Here is a 19849-nt window from a genome sequence, read left to right on the forward strand (position 1 = left end):
CCCTCGCGTGTGTAGAACGAGTCTGGCCCCTACTCCCCACCCCGACCCCTTGGCGCTGGGCGGGCCTCGGGTGCCCGTCGCGCCCCACCCCACACGCGGGACCCCCGGGGGCTGGACTCCAAGTCCCAGAAAGCCCTGCGCTTCCCGTGGGTGGGGCCCTGGGCTCCCCCTTCCCCGCGCGGTTTGGGAGGTGACCGCAATTTTCAAATTTTGGCGCTGGACGGGCGGGGCGGGGACCGCAGCTGCCAGGCCCCCGCCCCGCTCCTCTGCGGAGCCGGAGGTCCGGGCTCACCCCTCCCGCCGCCCCGCGAGGCTGGGTGCCCCCTGCGCCGGCTGCCCCCGCCAGGCACGCAGCAGGACGCTCCGGGGCAAGGCCTGCGGGGGAAACTAAGGCACGGGACCCCCAGCGGGGCGGGGCGGGGCGCAGGCGGGACGCGAACCCCCCACCCGCCGGCCCCTGGTGACTGTCTGCTCTGGGGACGGGGGTGCGGGGACGGGGTACGAGGGTCCGCGCCCGCACCGTGCTGCCCGCCAGGCCCCGTCCCGGCCGTGCGCTCCGCGCCCCTCCTGTCGCCGCGCTCGCCCCGCGCAGGGTTTGGCGCCACATCTTTCAAAAACCTCCGTGCAACGGCTGCCACTGGCTCCGGGCCCGGCTCGAGAACCCGGATCCTGAATTCCGGAGCCTGGATCTGTGGGGCCGGGATTCCGGAGCCCGGGGAAGGGCCGGACGCCGGAGTCTGGCTGGGCGGCGCGGCGCATTCCCGAGCACGGAGGGCCCTGGGGCCTCCGGACCCCTGGTTCCAGAGCCCTGCGCTAACCCTGGAGTCTAGGAGCCGACGTCGGGGACCTGGGGGGCTGGAACCTATAATCGCAGGTGGAAGCTGGGCGGGAAGGGGGTGGCGGGGCTGGCAGGCAGCCCTGGATTTAGGGAGCGGACTGCATTGGAGACAGGGACGAATACTGGCCAACTTCTCCCCGAGCCACGCACTGGCGCTGGGGCAATTCGGCCCCAACAAAGATCCCTGCTCGGGGGCAGGGGGGCACGGGGGGAGCTGAGAGACAGGACACAGACACACGCAGCACAAATAAGCGAATGACATGGCGTATGGGAAGACGGGAAACGGGGGGAAACAAGGTGAAGGGGTTGGGGGTCAGTGGGGTATGTGGGGATGCAGTTTAAAATCGGTGGGTCCCTCTGCAGAAGGCTGGCTTTGACTTGGAGAAGCTGACATTTAAGCCAGGACTCAGAGAGAAGGAGGAGTTCAACCTCCTGGTCTGAACGTGTGGAGAGAAAGCCTCCCACAGGACGGGACCAGGCCAGCACTGAGTCTAGGCCTGCAGGTCAGGCAGGGCACCGGGGGAGAACTTCCAGCAGGTGGAGATGTCCAAAATCAACCTTGGAGCTTCGGGCCACCGTAATAACACTAAGCCAAGAGTTTGATAAAGAGAGACGATAACTTTATTGCCATGGATGCCCGGCAAAGGAGGCTACGGCTGGTGGCAGCCTTCAGAAACCCTGGGCCCTCCCCAAGGAAGGCGCTGGGGCATTTTGCAGGGAAGCACAGGATCTAGCAGGAATTGGGTTTGTGCTATCAGCCGTTTTCGTGGCGGTTCTGGGTTCCTGAAACAGAAGGATAAGAAGGAAGGAGGGGAGGTTTGCAGAAGAGAGGAAAAGCTTACTTTAAAATCAAGCTTCACCGAAGCTTAGTGCAGCCATTTTATTTTTGCTCAACTTGAAGCTTTTAAGATGAACATGTAATCAGACATTGGCGTAGTAGCGAGCTACTGCTGCGTAACAGGTAGCCCCAAATGCAGACGCTTAAAGCAACTCCCATTTCTTCTCTCCGGTTCCAAGGGTCAGGAATCTGAATGCAGTTTAGCTCGGTCCTCTGGCCGGGGCTTCACCAAAATGCCCTTCCAGCTGGTTCACACTGTTGATGGAAGGATTCAAGTCCTTGCAGTCTATAGGCCTGAGAGTGTCAGGGTCTTAAAGGCTGTTGTCCGAGGGCTGTCTCAAGTCCTCATCCCATAGCAGAGGATCTCGTTTGGGTTTTGAAACCCTCACTGCTTGTTGTAATAGGGAACCAAAACCCCCAAACAACCCAAATATCCATCAATGTACCCACGGTCCCTGTATATTCATGCTATGGAATATTATATAGCAGTGAAGAGGAAAGTGCCTTGGGGAACACCCAGCCACAGAATGGCCTCCCAGACATAAGATCGTGCAAAGAAAGCGAAGCGCAGAAGAAAGCGCAGAAGAAAGCCGCCACTATTCTACCATGTTTATGAGAATTCCGAACCTGGCTGACCTGGCCGATGTGTCATTTAGGGGTCCTACAAACACAATAGAATTGGAAGGAAAAGCAGACCCGGAGGTTTTGTCTGGCGACAGGTTTTGTCTGGGGACAGGTGGAGACAGTGGGGCTTCAACACGGTGGTCATATTTGATTTTGTAAGCTTGCTGGTTGTGAAGGTTCTATGCTATATGCCGGACATACAAGTTATAGATGGTGTTTCTGTGTTTGATAGATTTCATCTTTCAAAAATGAAAAACAAATAAATAAAAAAGAAAAAGCCTCCTTGGGACTGCTATGCAGAGCAATGTGGTCCCAGTAGAAACAGACTGTCCTACCACAAAAGAGGAATGGTAGTCGTCTGACCTCAGAGAGGTGCTAAGTAAACTCTGGTGCTAATCACGTGGGGATATTTAAATGTATCAAATCAGCACACATTGTACACACTAAGGTTACACAATGGTTATATGTCAATTATATGTCAATTAAAAAAAAAAAAAGAATAGGGGCACCTGGGTGGCTCAGGAGGTTAAGTGTCCTGATCTCCAGGTCCTGGGATCGAGCCCCGCATCGGGCTCTCTGCTCAGTGGGAAACCTGCTTCCCCCTCTGTCTCTGCCTGCCTCTCTGCCTCCTTGTGATCTCTGTCAAACAAACAAACAAACAAACAAACATCTTTAAAAAAAATGGGATGTATGTATTTTAAAAAATAAATAAAATAAAAATAAATAAAATAAAATAAAATTTGGTTTCAGGATGGCTGAGCGGCTCAGTTGGGAGAACATGCGACTCTTGACCTCAGGGTCGTGCATTTGAACTATGTTGGGTGTAGAGATTACTTAAAAAAATAAAACTTAAAAAAATAAAAGGCGGGGCGCCTGGGTGGCTCAGTGGGTTAAGCGTCTGCCTTCGGCTCAGGTCATGATCTCAGGGTCCTGGGATCGAGTCCCGCAACGGGCTCTCTGCTCAGCAGGGAGCCTGCTTCCTCCTCTCTCTCTCTCTGCCTGCCTCTCTATTTGTGATCTCTGTCTGTCAAATAAATAAATAAAATCTTAAAAATAAAAATAAAAATAAAAGGCGTTTCTCAGTCACACCAGCCATATTTTAAGGGCTCAGTAGCCACACACAGCGGCTTGCCACCGGCCAGCGCAGGTGACACGGAGGCTGGGAAAGCCCCCGGGGCCGGGTCTGCAGCGGCCTGCGTGGTGGCCGGTGGTGCAGTTGGACCTGGCCCGTGGACCTTTCCGAACCTCTCTCTACACCTCCTCTTCTACACGTCACCCCAATGCCCTGGACTCAGAATCACCTGTTTCCGGCACGGGGCGGATCTCACCCTCTCGGGCAGCCTCCCAAGGGCACACTCCCCGGACTCCGGTAGCAAAGGGCAGCTGGCCGGCTTCTGCGGGGGGAGAGGGAGAGGATGGGCGCGCTGAGCTGCCACCTGTGTGCAGGCGAGGACCCTTCTCACAGCGAACAAACTGCCAGGAGAGAAACAGAGGCAGGCGGCGGGGACCGAGGTCGGCTCTCTCCATGCCCCCGGGGCCGGGGCAGAGCCCCGAGGAACGGAGAGCTGTAACTGTGAAGCAGGCTTGCCGGGAGGGTTTGAAGGGGTGAGTCCTGGGCTATCTCCGTGTAACCAGCGGCCCCCAGACTTTATTACCACTCACAGTCCTGGGAGCTGGGAATGGGGCTCAGCCGAGTGGCTCTTCTGTCCCATGCAGGGCTGACGGGAGTCACTGGTGGCGTCAAACTCGCAGGTGGGCCGGGCTGGGGCCTCAGGCAGCCTCTCTCCCCTTCTGTGTGGTCACACGTCCCCGGGGCTGCGGCCAGTGGGACTTCTTAGATGGGATCCCAGGAGCCCCGAGAACCGGACAGGAGCTCCAGGCCTCTTGAAAGTTAGGCCTGCCTCAGGCAGGGCCCCTTCTCTCGTGCCCCAGTGGTCAGCGAGTCACAGATGCAGCCCAGATGTGCTGAAGGGGAGGGGGAATGGGACCAGGCCCTGCCGCTGGGCTTTTCTTTTTTCCTAACAACTTTATTGAGATGTAATTAACATACCATACAATTCACGCCCTCAAGGGCACAGTTCAGTGGTTGTTTTTTTTCCACATTCACAGCTGTACTATATTCACCACAATCAACCTTCGAATGTTCTATCAACCCCCAAAGAGGCCCCATTCCTTCCCTTCCCCCAGCCCCCAGCCCCCACGAGCCCCCTTCCTGTCCGTGGAGGAGCCCGATCTGAGCATGTCACTCGCGTGGACTCACACCCCGTGTGGCCATCTGTGTGGGTTCCCTCCCTGAGCGTCGTGGACTCGGAGTCCGTCCCCGGGGCAGCACATAGACGTCTCGCCCCTGTTCGTGGGTGACTGAATTCTGGGGTGTGGGTGAATGACCACGTTTTCACCCGTCATCAGCTGATGGACGTCTGGGCTGATGCCCCGTTTTGGACGTCACAAACGCTGCTGCTATTAACACTCGTACGTAGGCTTTTGCGCAGACACGGCTCTCGGCTCCCCAGGGTGGACTGGGCAGGTCAGATGGTGATTCCACACTCGCCCCTTGCAGGAGCTCCCAGACTTGACTTTTCTTTTTTTTTTTAAAGAATTTTATTCATTCATTTGACAGACAGAGATCACAAGTAGGCGGAGAGGCAGGCAGAGAGAGGTGGGGAAGCAGGCTCCCCGCTGAGCAGAGAGCCCGATGCGGGGCTCGATCCCAGGACCCTGAGATCAGGACCTAAGCCAAAGGCAGAGGCTTAACCCACTGAGCCCCCCAGGAGCCCCTACCAGACTTTTCCACAGTGGCTGCGCTACTTCACGTTCCAACCAGCGCATGCGCATGCAAGGGTCCCAATGTCTCCACATCCTTCCTAGCCCTGGTTATCACCTGTGTTTCCTATTGTAACCATCCCCGTGACCGTGAAGCTGACGGTCCTGACACGCGTCTCTCATCCCCAGAGCATTTGTCCCGATGGGAGGACAGAACACGCTTGGGCGGCATTTTCTTATTTGGTGCACAGGCTTTTGAACCCTGAGAGGTGGGTTTTGGGTGTGCCCCCCGAATTCTTGCTCTGGGTCCCACAAATGTTAGAAGCAGGCTCGGGGGTGGTGCCTCCGGAGGCCGGAGGAGAGGGATTTGAGATCTGCCCCGGAGCTGGAGTTGAGGAGTTAGCCGCTGCGGGCCAGGGAGCGGAGGGGACCCCCACCCCACCCGGCCTGTCTGCGCGTCTGGCTCTCCTCCAGCCTGCGAGCCCCGAATCTTTGCTGGGTGTTGGAGCAAATGGTGTCTCCCCACCGCAAACTCCTGCCCACTCGGAACCCATGAGTGGGACCTCACTTGGGAATAGGGTCTTTGCAGATACAATTGGTTAAATTAAGAGGAGGTCACTGGGATTCAGGTGGGCCCCGAAGCCGGTGCCTGGGGTCCTTGTGAAGACACAGAGGCACTCAGGGACAAGTGCAGGTCCAGAGGCAGGTGGGAGCCAGGCATCTGTGAGCCAACGAGAACCAGCACCACCAGAGGGGCCCAGGACAGATTCTCCCTGGGAACTTCCACAGTCCAGCGGCCACCTTGACCTTGGACCTCTGCTCTCCAGAATGCGGAGAGAATAGACCCATGTCCTTTGGTGTATTTGTTTGTGGAGCCCCAGAGACAGCTACACTATGGGTGTGAAGCCGGCACTCTTCCGAGGCCCCCCGAGGTTCTGGGGGTCACGGCCCACCCCTACCCCCGCCCCAGCTCGCCCCTGGGCTCCGAGTTGAGAGAGGTCTCTGGGGACGGTGCCCTCCAGCCAAGCGATTGGCTAAGCACCGGAGAAGTACCAGCCCTCCAGCCAACGAGGCAGCGTTGGCGATGGTCTCGGACAGTCTGCGGTCCTGTGAGACCTCTGCGCGGAACACGACATCTCACTTCTCCCTGCAGTTGTGACGGGAGCCCTGCAGTCGTGCAACCAGCACAGCTTTACTGCGCACCTGCTGTGCTCTGGAAACACTGCAGGGCGCGGAGCCCACGTTAGGGCGCGGTAACAGTGATGCCGGGAAAGGAAGACAGTAGCGTGTTCCAGGACACTAACTGCTAAGAAGGAAAAAGGGGGGCATGGAATGCACCGGGGAGGGCTGTGTGAAACATCTTGGGGGGTCAGGGGAAGTCCCGCTGAGAGGGGGGCGGGGCAAGATGACCCGGGGCTGGAAGGGGGTTCCAGGGAGAGGAACGGGCAAAGGTCTGGGTGCAAGACCACGTTCCGCACATTCAAAGGGCAGCAGGAAGGGTTCCCGGTGGTGCTTCATCTGGGGAGGGCGACCAGACGAGGGACCTGAGCACAGCAGCAGGGGGCCAGCTGGGGGACATGGGAGTCCGGGGAGGGAGAGGGTGGCCGCCGGTGGATTGCCAGGTCACCCCGGCAGGGCAGGGCAGGGCAGGGCAGGGGTATGAGGAGCGCTTCCTGTGTGCCACACATCTTCTAGGCAACCCTTTCACTAGCCGGATCCTTCCCCGAAAAGTGGGAGTTAGAGGTTAAGTCCTCAAGTCAAGGATGCAGCAGGGGTGCAGATGGGGTTCGATCCAGGTGAGTGTGACCTCAGAGCAGAACCCCCTCCACCCCTCCTAGGATGTCGCAGCTGGCAGGCGTCCAGGCCACCTGCTGCCGGCCAGCCCACCCCTCCCCGACCCCGCCCTCCCTCCTCCTCAGCAGTCCCCGAACCTGCCTGGCCTCCTCACCTCCTGACCCCTGCTCTTGTCACCTCCACCGCCTGCAGGATCAACCCCACCTCCTTGCAGCCCGTCCTGTCTTACCAACACCTCCAGCTTCAGAGGATGACTCACATCCACCCGGAAGCCTCTCCTTAGGGACAGGAATCACATCTTGTTCATCTCTGCAAAAAAAAAAAAAAAAAAAAAAAAAACAACCCATGATGTCAGAGGCCAGCTCTTCTCCTTCTTCAAACTTGCCAGAGACTTCCTGGCACATCCAGATGCCCCACCCCCACCCCCACCGCAGATCCCAAGGCCCACCTCTCTGATCGCATCTCCCCCACCTCTGCCCCTCACTAACTCTGCTCCAGCCACCCGGGCCTCCTGGGGGCTCCTCAAACATTCCAGGCACAGCCCCACCCCAGGACCTTTGCACGAGTTGTGCTAGAAGCACTCTGCTTCATGCTTCCCCAGCCTGGCTGCTTTATGTCACTCAGGTCTCAGCTCAAGTGTCATCTCCCCTGACCTCTCCACCCAAAGTGGGGTGCCTGCCCCTGACACCATATCAGCATCCCTTGGGCCTTCAATCAGTGCCTAAAAGTTAGAGGAAGTTACAGCGCTTAAGGAGCCCTCTTGTAAGTGTGGGCCAGAAGGAATTCTTTGGTGCTCGGAACAATCCTGGATGATGCTATGATATTCGTTAGCAGCGAGGGAAACTGAGGCACGGGAGTGGAGCAGGGGACTGACGCACCCAAGGGCCCACAGCGGGACAGGAAGAAGGCGGGGATTCAAAGCCGAGCTATCAGAGCCTCCTTGGTCAGCCCACCCCTTCCATCGGCCCTTTGGGAGGCTCTGTCCATGCCCCACGCCCCTCGCACCCCCTCCGGCTCAGCTCAGGCCACCATAACAAAACCGCGTAGGCTAGGGGGTTGAGCCACAGTCACTGGAGGTCCTGGAAGTTGGAAGCGGGGGATTAGGCCCCGGCAGGGTAGGCCTCACCCGCTGCAGTCCTCAGGTTCACACCACGCCCTCCCATGGTCTGGAAGGTGCCGATCTCTCTTCCTCTCCTTATAAGGCCCCTAGTCCACTGCGGGGCTCCGCCCTCAGGACCGCCCCCCCGAGGCCCCGCCTCCAAGGACCGACCCACGGGAGGTCGGGGCCTCAGGCGCCGGGAACCCTAACACCTCCGGTAACGATGGAGACCTCCAGGCGGCCCCCCTGTCCCCACATCCACCCCAGGCCCGCCTTCCCTTCTGAGGCATTCGAGCCTGGATTCCCCCACCCCCCAGCAGGCTGACCCCCCCCAGCCTCCTTGCTTTGTTCCTTCATCCACTAAGAGCAACCCCCTGGCTCCCAGATTTTCACTGCGGGGGGGGGGGGGGGAAGGGGGGGTTGGGGGGGTGGGTTGGGGGGAGGGGGCGGTGAGGGCGGGTTTAAAGGCAGAGTCCCAAGAAGCAGAGCCTGGACTTGGGTGAAGCAGAAACTCAGGATGAGCAGTGAGATTTTGATGCTTTTAAGAAAGTAAAGCAAAGGGAAAAAAAGAAAGAAATCCATGGATACATTGAATCAAAATTTTCAATCAGGGCAGATCAATCATGCTGGTTTTCCCCTTTTGGCTGGGTCTCCCATCAATGATCCCGCCTAGACGCGCATTTTACCATCCCACCCAGCCCGGACTTTGGGGAGCAGTCGTTGGAGTCAAACTATGGTATTGAGACGTTTCTCTCATTCTGGACCAGAGGTAATAGCCGCTCTAGCTTTTCACTGTGCAAAACGCACTAAGCTGGACACTGTAAGAGGGTGAGTTTTGTGGTATGAGAATTAGATCTCAATTTTTAAAATGAGAGAAAAAAGATGAGCCGTCCTCGTGACTGAGTTTTTTTGTCGTTCCCTTAAATTTTGCACCCCACAATGTCAATGCTTTCTGCCCCCTGGGCCTGCCCTCTTAGCCAGAGCAAAGCAGAGCTTCAAAGAATCCATGTCCAGACCCTTCCTAGGAATCAGCCTCTTCCTGAACCGCCAGGCTGTATCCTCTGCCTGGCAGGCCGCCTCCCCTCTTCACCAGGAAAACACGCATCCTTCCGCACTCCCGCTGTTTTGTCTCCTTCCGGGTCTGGTTTCCTCCATCCTCCTGGCCCCCTGGCCCCCCACCGCTCCCTGTCCTTTCCCTCGAGGCTCCAAACATCCAGTCCTAACCTCTGGGGTCTTGGGATATTTGGAGGATCTGGAGATATCCTCAGGGAACTCTGAGCTCTGTGCCCTTGAACGAATAACACTGTCTTTCCACGTCTCTCTTCCTTCCTCTGTGAACTTGGCCGACCTGCAAAGTGCCACTTAGCGGGGAGGGAACGCAGAGTGAGCCCCCAGCAGAGAGACTGCTTACCAAATGCCCAGCACGTAGTAAGCACCTGATAAAAGTTCGGTCTTACTAGTACCTTCAACCAATGCAACATTACAAAAAATGGGGTTCCAGGGGTGCGTGGATGGCTCAGTTGGTTAAGCATCTGTCTTGGGCTCAGGTCGTGATCCCAGGGTCCTGGGGTTCCCAGCTCAGCAGGGAGCCCGCTTCTCCCTCTGCCTGCTGCTCCCTCTGCTTGTGCTCACTCTCTCTCTCTGACAAATAAATACATAAAATCTTTTAAAAATGTGGTTGCATTTATTGATTCTTGAGACAAAGAGTCTCTCTTTTTTTTAAGGGTCTCACTTTTTAAAAAAAGGATTTTATTGGGGGCCTGGGTGGCTCAGTGGGTTAAAGCCTCTGCTTTCGGCTCAGGTCATGATCCCAGGGTCCTGGGATCGAGCCCCGCATCTCAGGCTCTCTGCTCAGCAGGGAGCCTGCTTCCTCCTCTCTCTCTGCCTGCCTCTCTGCCTCCTTGTGATCTCTGTCTGTCAAATAAATAAATAAATTCTTTAAAAATAAATAAATAAATAAAGATTTTATTTATTTATTTGACAGAAAGACACACAGAGAGAGAGCACACAAGCAGGGGGAGTGCCAGAGGGAGAAGCAGGCTTCCCGCCAAGCAGGGAGCCTGACACGGGGCTTGATCCCAGGACCCTGGGATCATGACCTGAGTTCAAGTCAGATGCCCAACTACGGAGCCACCCAGGCGCCCCAAAGGGTCTCATTTTTGAGGTGGATACGGACATGCCCATTTCCCTCGCTGGGGAAGTCCCCGGACTCACGTATTCTCCCACGGGGTGGGGGGGCTGTGATCTCACCCCCAACAGATGCAGTCAGCTCTTCTTGGTGCCGAGAGGGACGTCTTCAAGGCCTGGGTCTAAGGCAAGGTGAGTCCCTTGTCTTGGGAACAAAATTTAAGGGGACACCAAAATCTCAATCATCAAGATACATATTTGATTTTATTTTTATGTTTTTAAATATTTTATTTACTTATTTGACAGAGATCACAAGTAGGCAGAGAGGCAGGCAGAGAGAAAGGGATCCTGGGATTATGACCTGAGCCGAAGGCAGAGGCTTAACCCGCTGAGCCACCCAGGCACCCAAAGATACATATTTTAAAAAATCAAAATCAGTGCCAAAAAAATCTATGGTGAACAAAAAAAAAGGACAATTATAAATAAAGAGAGGATCTGATGTACCTGCAGAGCTCACTTCCCTGCCCTGCCCCTAGTCCCTGCCCTACTGGATATTTAAAATCTTAATATTTTGTCTTCCATTGGTGGGGTGTTTTATTTTGCATCTGTTTTGATTTTGTAAAGAATACTGCTTTAGAATACAGTTGATCTTGATGACTGAGTTTTGTGGCATTCCCTTAAAAGTTGTGCCTGAGGCAAGTGCCCCAGTTTCCTTACCCCAATCCCATGTCCTGGTTCCATTAAGATTTTACTGATGACAGGGGCGCCTGGGTGCCTCAGCGGGTTAAAGCCTCTGCCTTCAGCTCAGGTCATCATCTCAGGGTCCTGGGATCGAGCCCCGCATCGGGCTTTCTGCTCCGAGGAGAGCCTGCTTCCTCTTCTCTCTCTGCCTGCCTCTCTGCCTGCTTGTGATCTCTGTCAAATAAATAAATAAAATCTTAAAACAACAACAAAAGACTTTACTGATGACAATAGGCATCCAGAACAGCCAAAAGGCGGAAGCAACTCAAGTGTCCATCAGCGGATGAATGGATAAGCAAACCGTGGTGGGACCAGACCCTGCAGTATCACCCAGCGTTAAGGGGCGCCTGGCAGGCTCCGCTGGTCCAGCGGCCAATCCCGATTTCACTGGCACTCATTGGATTACCCCCCTGTCAGAGTCTCCCTGGGTGTGGGGTCTCCTCCTCCCTCTTCCTCTGATCGTCCCCCTGCTTGTGCTTGCTCTCTCTCTCATTCTAATAAATAAGTAAATCAATAAGGTCTTGAAAAAGAAAGTAAGGATATCCTGGGGCACCTGGATGGCTCAGTTCATAGAGCATGTGACTCTTGATCTTGGGGTGGTGAGACCAACCCCACCTGGGGCTGGAGTTTACTAAAAAGAAAAAAAAAGGGGGGGGGGGCGGGAAGGAAGGAAATCCGGACTCCTGCTACACTGTAGATGAACCTTAAGGACGTTGTGCTCCGTGAAACGAGCCAGCCTCAGAAAGACACACACGGTCTGATTGCATTTATAGGAGGCCCCTAAAACAGGCAAGCCACGGAGACAGAAAGCGGAATGCTGGGGGCCAGGGTCTGGGTTCCTGCTGAGTGGGTACAGAGTTTTGGATCTACATAGTGATGACGGTCTGATCGCCGCTGAATGGCACGTTTACAAACGATCACAATGAATTCTACCGCAGTAAGAGGTAAGCCAGGCGCACCCGAGCGGTAGTCGGGTCTGTGACTCGACTTCACGACGTCTGTGAAGTCATGTGTTGCACGTGTAAGATACTGTGTATCCAAAATGCTGTAACTGTCACTCCAGTCCTGATTCCTCTCCCTCTCCTCTCCTCCCCCACCCCCTCCCCCGTCCGTCCCTTCCGGCGCGTCGGGCGCAAAGACCGATGTGGTCACCAGGTGGCGCCAGAACGCCTCTCAGCTCCCGGGACATTTCGCGCCCCCACGGTGGGCGGCGCGGAGGCGGCGCGATGCGTCAGCCGGACCGCGGGCCCGGGAGTCGGGGGAACCGAGCCGCCGGGCTGAGGCCAGACCCCAGGCTGGCGGGGGAGGGGACGCAGCTGTGAGTCAGCCGGGAGCCCCCGATCGCCCGTGGGAGGCCATCCCACGCTGGCCTGCCAGCCAGGCTCGTGAACTGCCTTCCTCGGGAGACCGGGAGGCCGGCGGCAGCCCCTGAGTGCGGCCGTGCTTGTCGCACACGTGTGGCTTCAACACCAATGGCCAGTGGCTTGGGGGCGTGGTGGTCTCCGCAAGCCTCAGTTACCCCTTTCGTCTAATGCAGATAAGTATGGACCCTGCTTCTTGGGTCTTCGACAAAGAAATGAACCACGATGCCGGGAGCCCGGTGCGCGGTCCGCGCTCGGTGTATACCAGCGTCCATCCGGAAGGAGGAGTCAGAGCGGCCACCGTCCCTGCCCGCGGACGCCATGTGGCCGCGCGCCCCGCAAGCACGCACTGTCCGGCCCGGGCTTCCTCGGCCGCCGGCGTCTCTGCGCCGTCAGGTGCGGAGGCCGGTCGGAGCGTGAAGCGCGAGTCGCCGCCAGGGGGCGCGGGGCGGGCCGCGGCCCCGCCACCTGCGCCTCCCACGCGCGCTCCACCCTGAAACTCGCGGGGGGTGAGGAGGGGGCGACCGTCTGGTCCCTAGAGTGCCTGGGGCTGTGCAGCCCTTACTTCTGCGGACCTCGTGGCTGCGGCCGCTACCGCCGGCTGACATTTATTGAACGCTTACTGTGTACCCCTCATTTTATGTCATGCTTCCTGCAACTCCATGCAGCCGGGACGCATTCTCCTGGGGCAGGTGACACAGAGGCCGCCTGCGCAGCTCGCAGTCTTGGGGGGGCCTCCAAGCGGCCTCCTGCGACGGCCGCCGTCTATCGATCACTGTGTACCTCTTACTGCACTTAACGCTCCCTCCAAACCGGGGAGGCCGGCGTCGCGGGGCCATTAGGTTGGGACACAGGGTCCGGGAGAGGTTAAGTCACTCAGCGTTTGGGGTCCCCGCAGTCAGCCACCCCCTCCCCCGCACACACACCGCCTGGGAGGGATCGGACTGCAAACTGGGCCCCCTCCTCCTGCAGGCCCTCAGCAGAACTTGGGAAAGGCGCGGGCCGGGGACTCTCCCGGGACCAGGAGGGGATTCCAGGCCACCCCCCACCCCGAGAGTCTGCGCCGGCCTTGCGCGCTGGAAATCCCGCGCGCGCCCCGAAACGCGGTGCAACTGCCGGGAAATCAGGAGGAAAACTTCTGCTTTTTTTTTCTTTTCTGGCACTCACGCTCCCCGCCGCCCCTCCCCGCGCCCTCCTCCCGGCTCTCGCCCCCACGTGGGCGCCCCCCCTGCGCGGCGCTCCGCCCCCTGCCCGCGTCGGCCAACCGCAGCGGGCCTTTCCCTCGCCTTTGTTGGCTCGCCAATAGGAGGGGCGGACGCGCCGCCGAGGCCACGCCTCTGGCCGCGAGTCTATAAACGTCCGCGCCTGCGGCCGCGGGCTCAGATCGCCGAAGCCGCGGACGCGATCCGCTTCCTCGCAGCGGTGCGGATTACTCTTGCTGAGGATTTTGCCTTTTTCGCCCCCTTCTCTGGGGGAGGATTTCGCTGCCTTCCGAAGGTCTCGAACGAGCGCGCGGGCTCCGTGGGAAGGGTTTGGGCTTTGCGGCCTCGGGTTTTGCGTTTTCTCGCTCGGGACTGTCTGGGCTGTTTTCCACTGTGGATTATAACTGCAACATGACGTTGGAAGAGCTCGTGGCGTGCGACAACGCGGCGCAGAAGTAAGTAGCCCGGGCTGTGGCCCCCTGAGGTCAGCCGGGCCGGGCGGGGTCCCGATCGATCGGTGGCCGGCCCGGCGGAGCGCTGACCCTCCTTCTCTCCTGACCCCAGGATGCAGACCGTGAGCGCCGCGGTGGAGGAGCTGCTGGTGGCCGCGCAGTGCCAGGACCGCCTCACCGTGGGGGTGTACGAGTCAGCCAAGTTGATGAATGTGTGAGTCACACACCGTCCCCGGACTGGGCGCGGGTGGGGACCCCCTCCGCTCTGCACCCCCACCCCCCCCGCTGCACCCCTCTCGCGCAGGGCTAGGATTTCCCCCACGCGTCCCGCTGTGGAGCGAGGGCCTCTGTGCTTGCTTTGGGAGGTGGGTTGCAGTATCCTGACTGCGACGTTTGCAAGTGTCCACCACCATATTTGCTCCTGCGCTTCTCCCCAGATATCTCAAAACGTGCGTCTTCCCACCTCGCCTCCCCCCTGCATGCACATGCGATCCCTTCGGCACCTTGGTTTCTCTTTGCTTTTCGAAACTCCCTTGCCCTCAGTGGCCTTTCCTCAGCCCCCAGCTGACCCATCTCCTTCCTCTGGCCCCCTTAGGGACCCTGACAGTGTGGTCCTGTGCCTTCTGGCCATTGATGAGGAGGAGGAGGATGACATCGCCCTGCAGATCCACTTCACGCTCATCCAGTCCTTCTGCTGTGACAACGACATTAACATCGTCCGGGTCTCAGGCATGCAGCGTCTGGCCCAGCTGCTGGGCGAGCCAGCGGAGACCCAGGGCACCACCGAGCCCCGAGACCTGCACTGCCTCCTGGTCACGGTGAGTTGGGCCTGGGACGTGCCCCACCCTGCCCGGGCACCTGGGGTCTGTTTGTCAACAAAGTTGAGCCGCCAGCCTCGCCCCAGCTCAGCGCTCAGCCACGCTCGGAACGTCCCGTGGGCAGCCCTGGCCGGCCCTCCTTCTAGGGGAGCTATTTTGAGCTGGCCTGTTTTCCCCAGAGGGGCCCTGGGAGAGGGAGGCTCCCTGCCCACTCCTGGGGCTCCCACTGAACCCCTTCTTTCCCCCCGCCGCAGAACCCTCACACAGATGCCTGGAAAAGCCACGGCCTGGTGGAGGTCGCCAGTTACTGCGAAGAGAGCCGAGGCAACAACCAGTGGGTTCCCTACATCTCCCTCCAGGAGCGCTGAGACCCATCCCGGCATCGGAACCTGCTGGGTTGCTACCAAAACCAAAAATAAAATAAATATTTGACCCCTCCCCCCCAGAACAACCCCCCAAAACAACCCAACCTGTGCGACCGTGGGGGCAGAATCATCGGAGAAGAGGGGAGCACGCAGCCGCCCCCAGGGCGGTGAGCCAGGAGCAGCACCCGCTGGGGCCCCCGCGAGACAGAAGAGGGGGACCCGGGCCAGCAGGAGAGGGGAAGCTGGAGCTCAGGCTCTGCGACAGAGCAGTTGGAGTGGGGGAGCCGCGGCCTCCCCCACAGTGGAGGGCCCGGACCCCACACTCGGGGTGGAGGGAGACCGACGTCCCCACCCGTCTTGAGACCGGCGCTGCCATCTGCATGGGACTCGCGGGCGCGAGGGTCTGCGCCCTTGCCAGGACGAGACTTGGGGACTTGGGAGCTGGGGCTGACCTTGCTCTGTACCCATGAACTCCCAGTTGGCAAACGTGGAGGACCATCTATTTTGTTACTTGCACTTGTTACTTGAACCACTGAGAGAGCTCGAAAGCTTACAGATACATATATTTTTACTTCTACAGTGACCTTGTAATAAACTTCTAAAGCTTCTGGGTTCTTGTGTTTTTGCCACCTCTGAGGCTAGGACCTCTGCGCCGCCCCCCCTTGCGCCCCAGCAGCACTGCCCCCCAAGCCTCCGCAGGCTCACCAGGAAGTGTTACCTAAGTCGCTGCTAGCAGCCCGGCTCCGCTGCAGAAACAGTACCTCTTCTCTCTGCAGCCGGCGCCAACCTCGCCAACAAACCTTGGCCTCTTTTTTTTTTTTTTTTTTTTTTTTAATCCTCCCTCCTCCTGCCCCATAGCAATTAAAAGACCGGTTTATTACGAAACCTGGCTGCTGTGCTGCAGCTGTTTCGGGCTGTGCTGGAGCCGGCCCCAAGCTCCGGGCCTAGAGAGACGCACCCTGGGAAGCAGGCTGCAGCACCCCCCCCAGCCACCGCCAGCCCCAGGTCCGGAGAGGTCAGGGGGGCACCTGGACAGCGGCGGGCTCAGGGCTCGCAGCGGCCCTGGCAGGGCTGGGCTTGCAGGGAGGGCTCCTCCGGACAACCCCCAGGGAGGGGCCTTCCACCGCACCCATGCGTTCCCCCTCCCGGGACAGGCTTCCTCACTGCACTACAGGAAAAAAAGTTTTTCTTTCCCCAAACTAAGATCAACAAGCAAAAAACCCGCGGAAGTCATGCTCCCAGCCCAGCTGGGCTTGGCCCCGGGGCTGTGCTTTGCCTCTAAACCGAAACTGTCCGGCCAAGGGCCAGGACCCGCCACCTCCCGGTTCTCCCGAAGCTGCAGGCGCGGTGACTCCCCTGCCCCCGGGGCTGGGAGCCGGGGCTCGCGCCTGCCCGCCCCACCCCGCCTCAGTCTTCCCGCCCCAGGTCTGCGGGGTGGGCTTGCGGCGTCTGGGCGGCAGCGTGTCCCTGCGCCCTGCTAGGAGGGGGACGGGGCGGGCTGCGCTGCAGGCCGCAACCTTTCCACGGAGCCCTACGTGGGCGCGGGAGGAAAACCCCGGCGGTCCCCCGGGAGTCACGGGGCTGGGGAGAGCCCCGCCGGGGAGGATGGGGGGGGCGTGCAGAGGTGGAGGGGGAAGTCCCAGAAGGAGGGGGGGGGGATTCCTCCTGGGGGGTGCGAGTAAGGGGAGAGACGAAGTGGGGAGACGGGATCCCCGAAGGGGGAAGGAGACCCCGAGATGGAGACCCGCGGCGGGGAGCGGCGGAAGGGATCCCCCAGAGGTCAGGGCGAGGGGAGATGCTTAGTAGAGGCAGGGGCCAGAACCCTCAGGGGTGGAGGGGGTAGTTTGAAGAGGAGAGGGTTTGGGGTGTTGGGGTGCAAGGTGTGGAGGAACCGGGGGGACTGGGGTCTCAGAAAGGACCCCGGTAGGGGGTGGGGAGGGGACGGAGGAGGAAGGAGCGCCGAGGGGTGGGAAAGGGGGAGGTGAGGAGGGAGCTGGGGACTCCGCGAAGGGGTGAGGGGAGATGGGGAGCTGGAATCCCTGAGACAGAGCCCTGGCGGGAGGGAACCTGGGGAGGACGGCAGAGGCTGAAGGGACCCTCCCCACCCCAGGGGGAGGGGCTTAATGGGGAAGGACGAGCCAGGACAAGGGTCAGCTTTGGGTGTTGCCTTGGCTCCTCTGGGGGCAGGCTTACCCCCGAGGTAGTGGCTCCGCTGTGTGTGTGTGTGTGTGTGTGTGACCTCTCTGTCCTTATCTTGATTCTGGCCATCCAGAGGGGCTTGTGACGTCTGTAGGTCCTCTGTCCAGTAGGGGAAGACTCCAGCTCCTTGTGTGTCCCAAGGACACACAAGGCATGGGGGGGACCCCAGCTGTGTAACGTTTGGCTGGTCCCCTAACTTCTCTGTGCCTCCGTCCCACTGCCCGAAAATTGGGGGAAGAATGCTGGCTACCTCCTAGACTGTTGACAAGCTTCATATTTTTAAGATTAGGTTTTCCCACGTGGAACACAGAAGGATTGGCCATTACGGCTGCTGTCCCAGCACTATTCCCACGCCCCGTACCCTTCTAGAATCATCTCCGTACTCCGCCCTGTGAGTTACCAGAGCTGAGAGGAGGCGAGGCTTGCACGCAGAATCTGAGAAAGCGGGTGCTCCAAACTCAGCAAACTGAGGATGATTTTCAAGCAATATTTTCGGAACTCAGTGCAAGGAAGGGGCAGGACAGTTTTGCTTGTGAACGGAACCGGGGAGCGCGGTAGGCACGGAATGGCCGATGTTTGCTTCTGTCTCAGGCTCGAGTGCCTCTCCTTTTCCCACTCTGGGTTTGACTTCAACTTCAGATATTTGGTTCCTTTCCTTTGCAGGTGAAGAATGAAACCCGGAAGGGGTGTGACCTCCCAGGACTGGGAGAGAGAGATGAACCCAAGGCCTGGGAGTCAGACCCCAGCTCTCTGGGCACTGCCCTGTGCAAGCGCAGGGTGGAGGCAGCGGTTGGCCCGCTCCTGCCCCTGCTGCTGTGGTGGTGGTGGTGGGGGTGCTTTAACAGGAGCACGGAGTCCAGTTTCCAGAAGAGACGAGGCCCAGCGAGGCGGAGCCACAGACTGGCCACTGTCTTCAGTTGTCACTGACAGGCTAGTCAGCCCCTGGGGAAAATGCAGGCTGAGGGTGAGGACACGGATGGCGCCGTCCCCAGGACACCTCTCCTGCACAATTCACACCAAAGAGAAGCTGCCCAGGTCACCTCTGCCGGTGACCCCTGGGCTCCCACCGCTGGGGGCCAGGGAGACGAGAGATGCCACGACATCAGCAGGAAGGTGCAGGCAGACCCAGGGGATGGGGTGCAGGTTCACCTCAGGGTACCCGCACTCACCTCTGTCCATGCCTATACCCGTGGCCCTGAGACACGCACACACGCACCCCCCCCCCATGTGGCTACGCGTGCACCCAGCTCTCCAGACCCCAGAGCCCAGACACGCTGTCACCTGCTGGGCCCCACCCAGGCACTCCTGGGCCTGAGGCTGCAGGTCCGGCTTCACGCCACCCCCTTGGGCAAGTCACTTAGTTTCTCTGAGCCCCGCGTCCACAAGACAGTTTGCGTGTGTTCGCACACCCGCCCAGTGGACCGGGGCCCGGGTTACATGCATGTTGATAGCTGTGTAAACACAGATGTCATCTCTGGCCCCGGGGCCTTAACAGTTTGTAGGAGTCAAGCCAGTACCTGCATCCTCCGTGCCTGGAGAAGGGGGCTGGCCTGGGGGGCATGTCCTGAAACACGTAACATAGCCCTGGACTTGCGGACAAGCAGGGGCCTACGAGGAAGAGGGCCAGAGCCGGCAGCAAGGTTGAGATCAGTGTCAGAACAGCCGGCACGGCCAGGCCAGCTTCTGCCCTGTTATCTCCTCAAAACAGCTCTGCCCCATAGCTTCTATCTTCATCTGCTTTTCACAGGAAGGGAGCACAAGGGCTCAGAGATGTGCAGCCACTTGCCCGCGGTCACACAGCTGGGGTTAGAGAGCGGGGGTCACACAGCTGGGTGATGGTCTGATCAGGGACCAAGCCAAGGCCTGTGTGATGCAGAGCTAGGCTTTCATATCTGTTTATATTTTTATTTTAATGTAATTGAGATATAGTTTACAGACCATAAAATGTACCCCCTTACAGTGTGATTTAGTGTTTTTTTTTTAGCACACTGCATGGATTTCGGCAGTTATCACCCCTGTCTAGTTCCAGAACATTCCATCACTCCAGAAGCAGCTCTGTCCTTATGCGTGGTCCCTCCCCAGCCCCTCCCCCCAGCTCCTGGCACCCATGAATCCACTGTGTTTCTCTGTGGCTTTGCCTGGTTTGGCACATCCCACAGAAACAGGGCCGCACTCCCGACGGTGCATGATCTTTGCATATTTGGGGGTTCGTCCGTGGTGTGTGTGTCACCGTCAAACTCGGGTCGCTTGCCCCACGTCTGTTGTCCCACGTGTGCACCCTTCTGTGTAGACAAGAACACGGGACGGTGCGGACGTCATCAAGCACGCGCTGGGGCTTGGCACCACGCCTCCCGCCCAGGCCCTGCTCGCGCACCTGTCCTCCAAGCTCTGCCTCGTGCACGCGCGTGGACCGCTCCGTCCTGAGCCCTTCCTGCGACCCCTCCCCCAGCGGACGCTGAGTCAGCCTTGTTTGCTTCCGTGTCGCTGCATGCCCCATCTTTGGGGAATCTCGCCACACAGGACCCCCGAGAGCCTGTCTCCCGTCTCCAACTCAGCCCTCCGACTTCCCAGCACCCGCCTGTGTGTAAGGACACATGTCACCCTGCTTGGGACTCTGGCACTTCGGAA

The 19849-nt window shown here is 58.9% G+C and overlaps 1 protein-coding gene and 1 long non-coding RNA gene across 2 annotated transcripts; both read left to right on the forward strand.

Annotated features, from left to right (window-relative positions):
• The first annotated feature begins 3484 nt into the window (after window positions 1-3484).
• On the forward strand, window positions 3485-11350 carry LOC131823250 (uncharacterized). Its single transcript, XR_009350532.1, has 3 exons — window positions 3485-3905; window positions 10216-10275; window positions 11059-11350. It is a non-coding gene; the product is annotated as an uncharacterized LOC131823250 (long non-coding RNA).
• A 2204-nt stretch (window positions 11351-13554) lies between these two features.
• Window positions 13555-15630, forward strand: GADD45B (growth arrest and DNA damage inducible beta). The gene is made up of 4 exons (XM_059159366.1): window positions 13555-13842; window positions 13952-14053; window positions 14435-14657; window positions 14912-15630. The coding sequence occupies exons 1-4, from the start codon at window positions 13799-13801 to the stop codon at window positions 15023-15025; spliced, it is 483 nt and encodes a 160-aa protein (XP_059015349.1). The 5' UTR covers window positions 13555-13798; the 3' UTR covers window positions 15026-15630.
• Window positions 15631-19849: the final 4219 nt, after the last annotated feature.

This window comes from Mustela lutreola, chromosome 2 (genome assembly GCF_030435805.1).
Source record: "Mustela lutreola isolate mMusLut2 chromosome 2, mMusLut2.pri, whole genome shotgun sequence".
Lineage (NCBI taxonomy): Eukaryota > Metazoa > Chordata > Mammalia > Carnivora > Mustelidae > Mustela > Mustela lutreola.

What these genes read in the sequence shown, in the direction of transcription:
- GADD45B (XM_059159366.1), top strand. Translation starts at nt 13,799, where the DNA reads ATGACGTTGGAAGAGCTCGTGGCGTGCGACAACGCGGCGCAGAA. An exon ending in TGCGACAACGCGGCGCAGAA is followed by an intron (nt 13,843 to 13,951) that starts GTAAGTAGCCCG and finishes TCCTGACCCCAG; the next exon opens with GATGCAGACCGTGAGCGCCG. An exon ending in TGCACTGCCTCCTGGTCACG is followed by an intron (nt 14,658 to 14,911) that starts GTGAGTTGGGCC and finishes CCCCCGCCGCAG; the next exon opens with AACCCTCACACAGATGCCTG.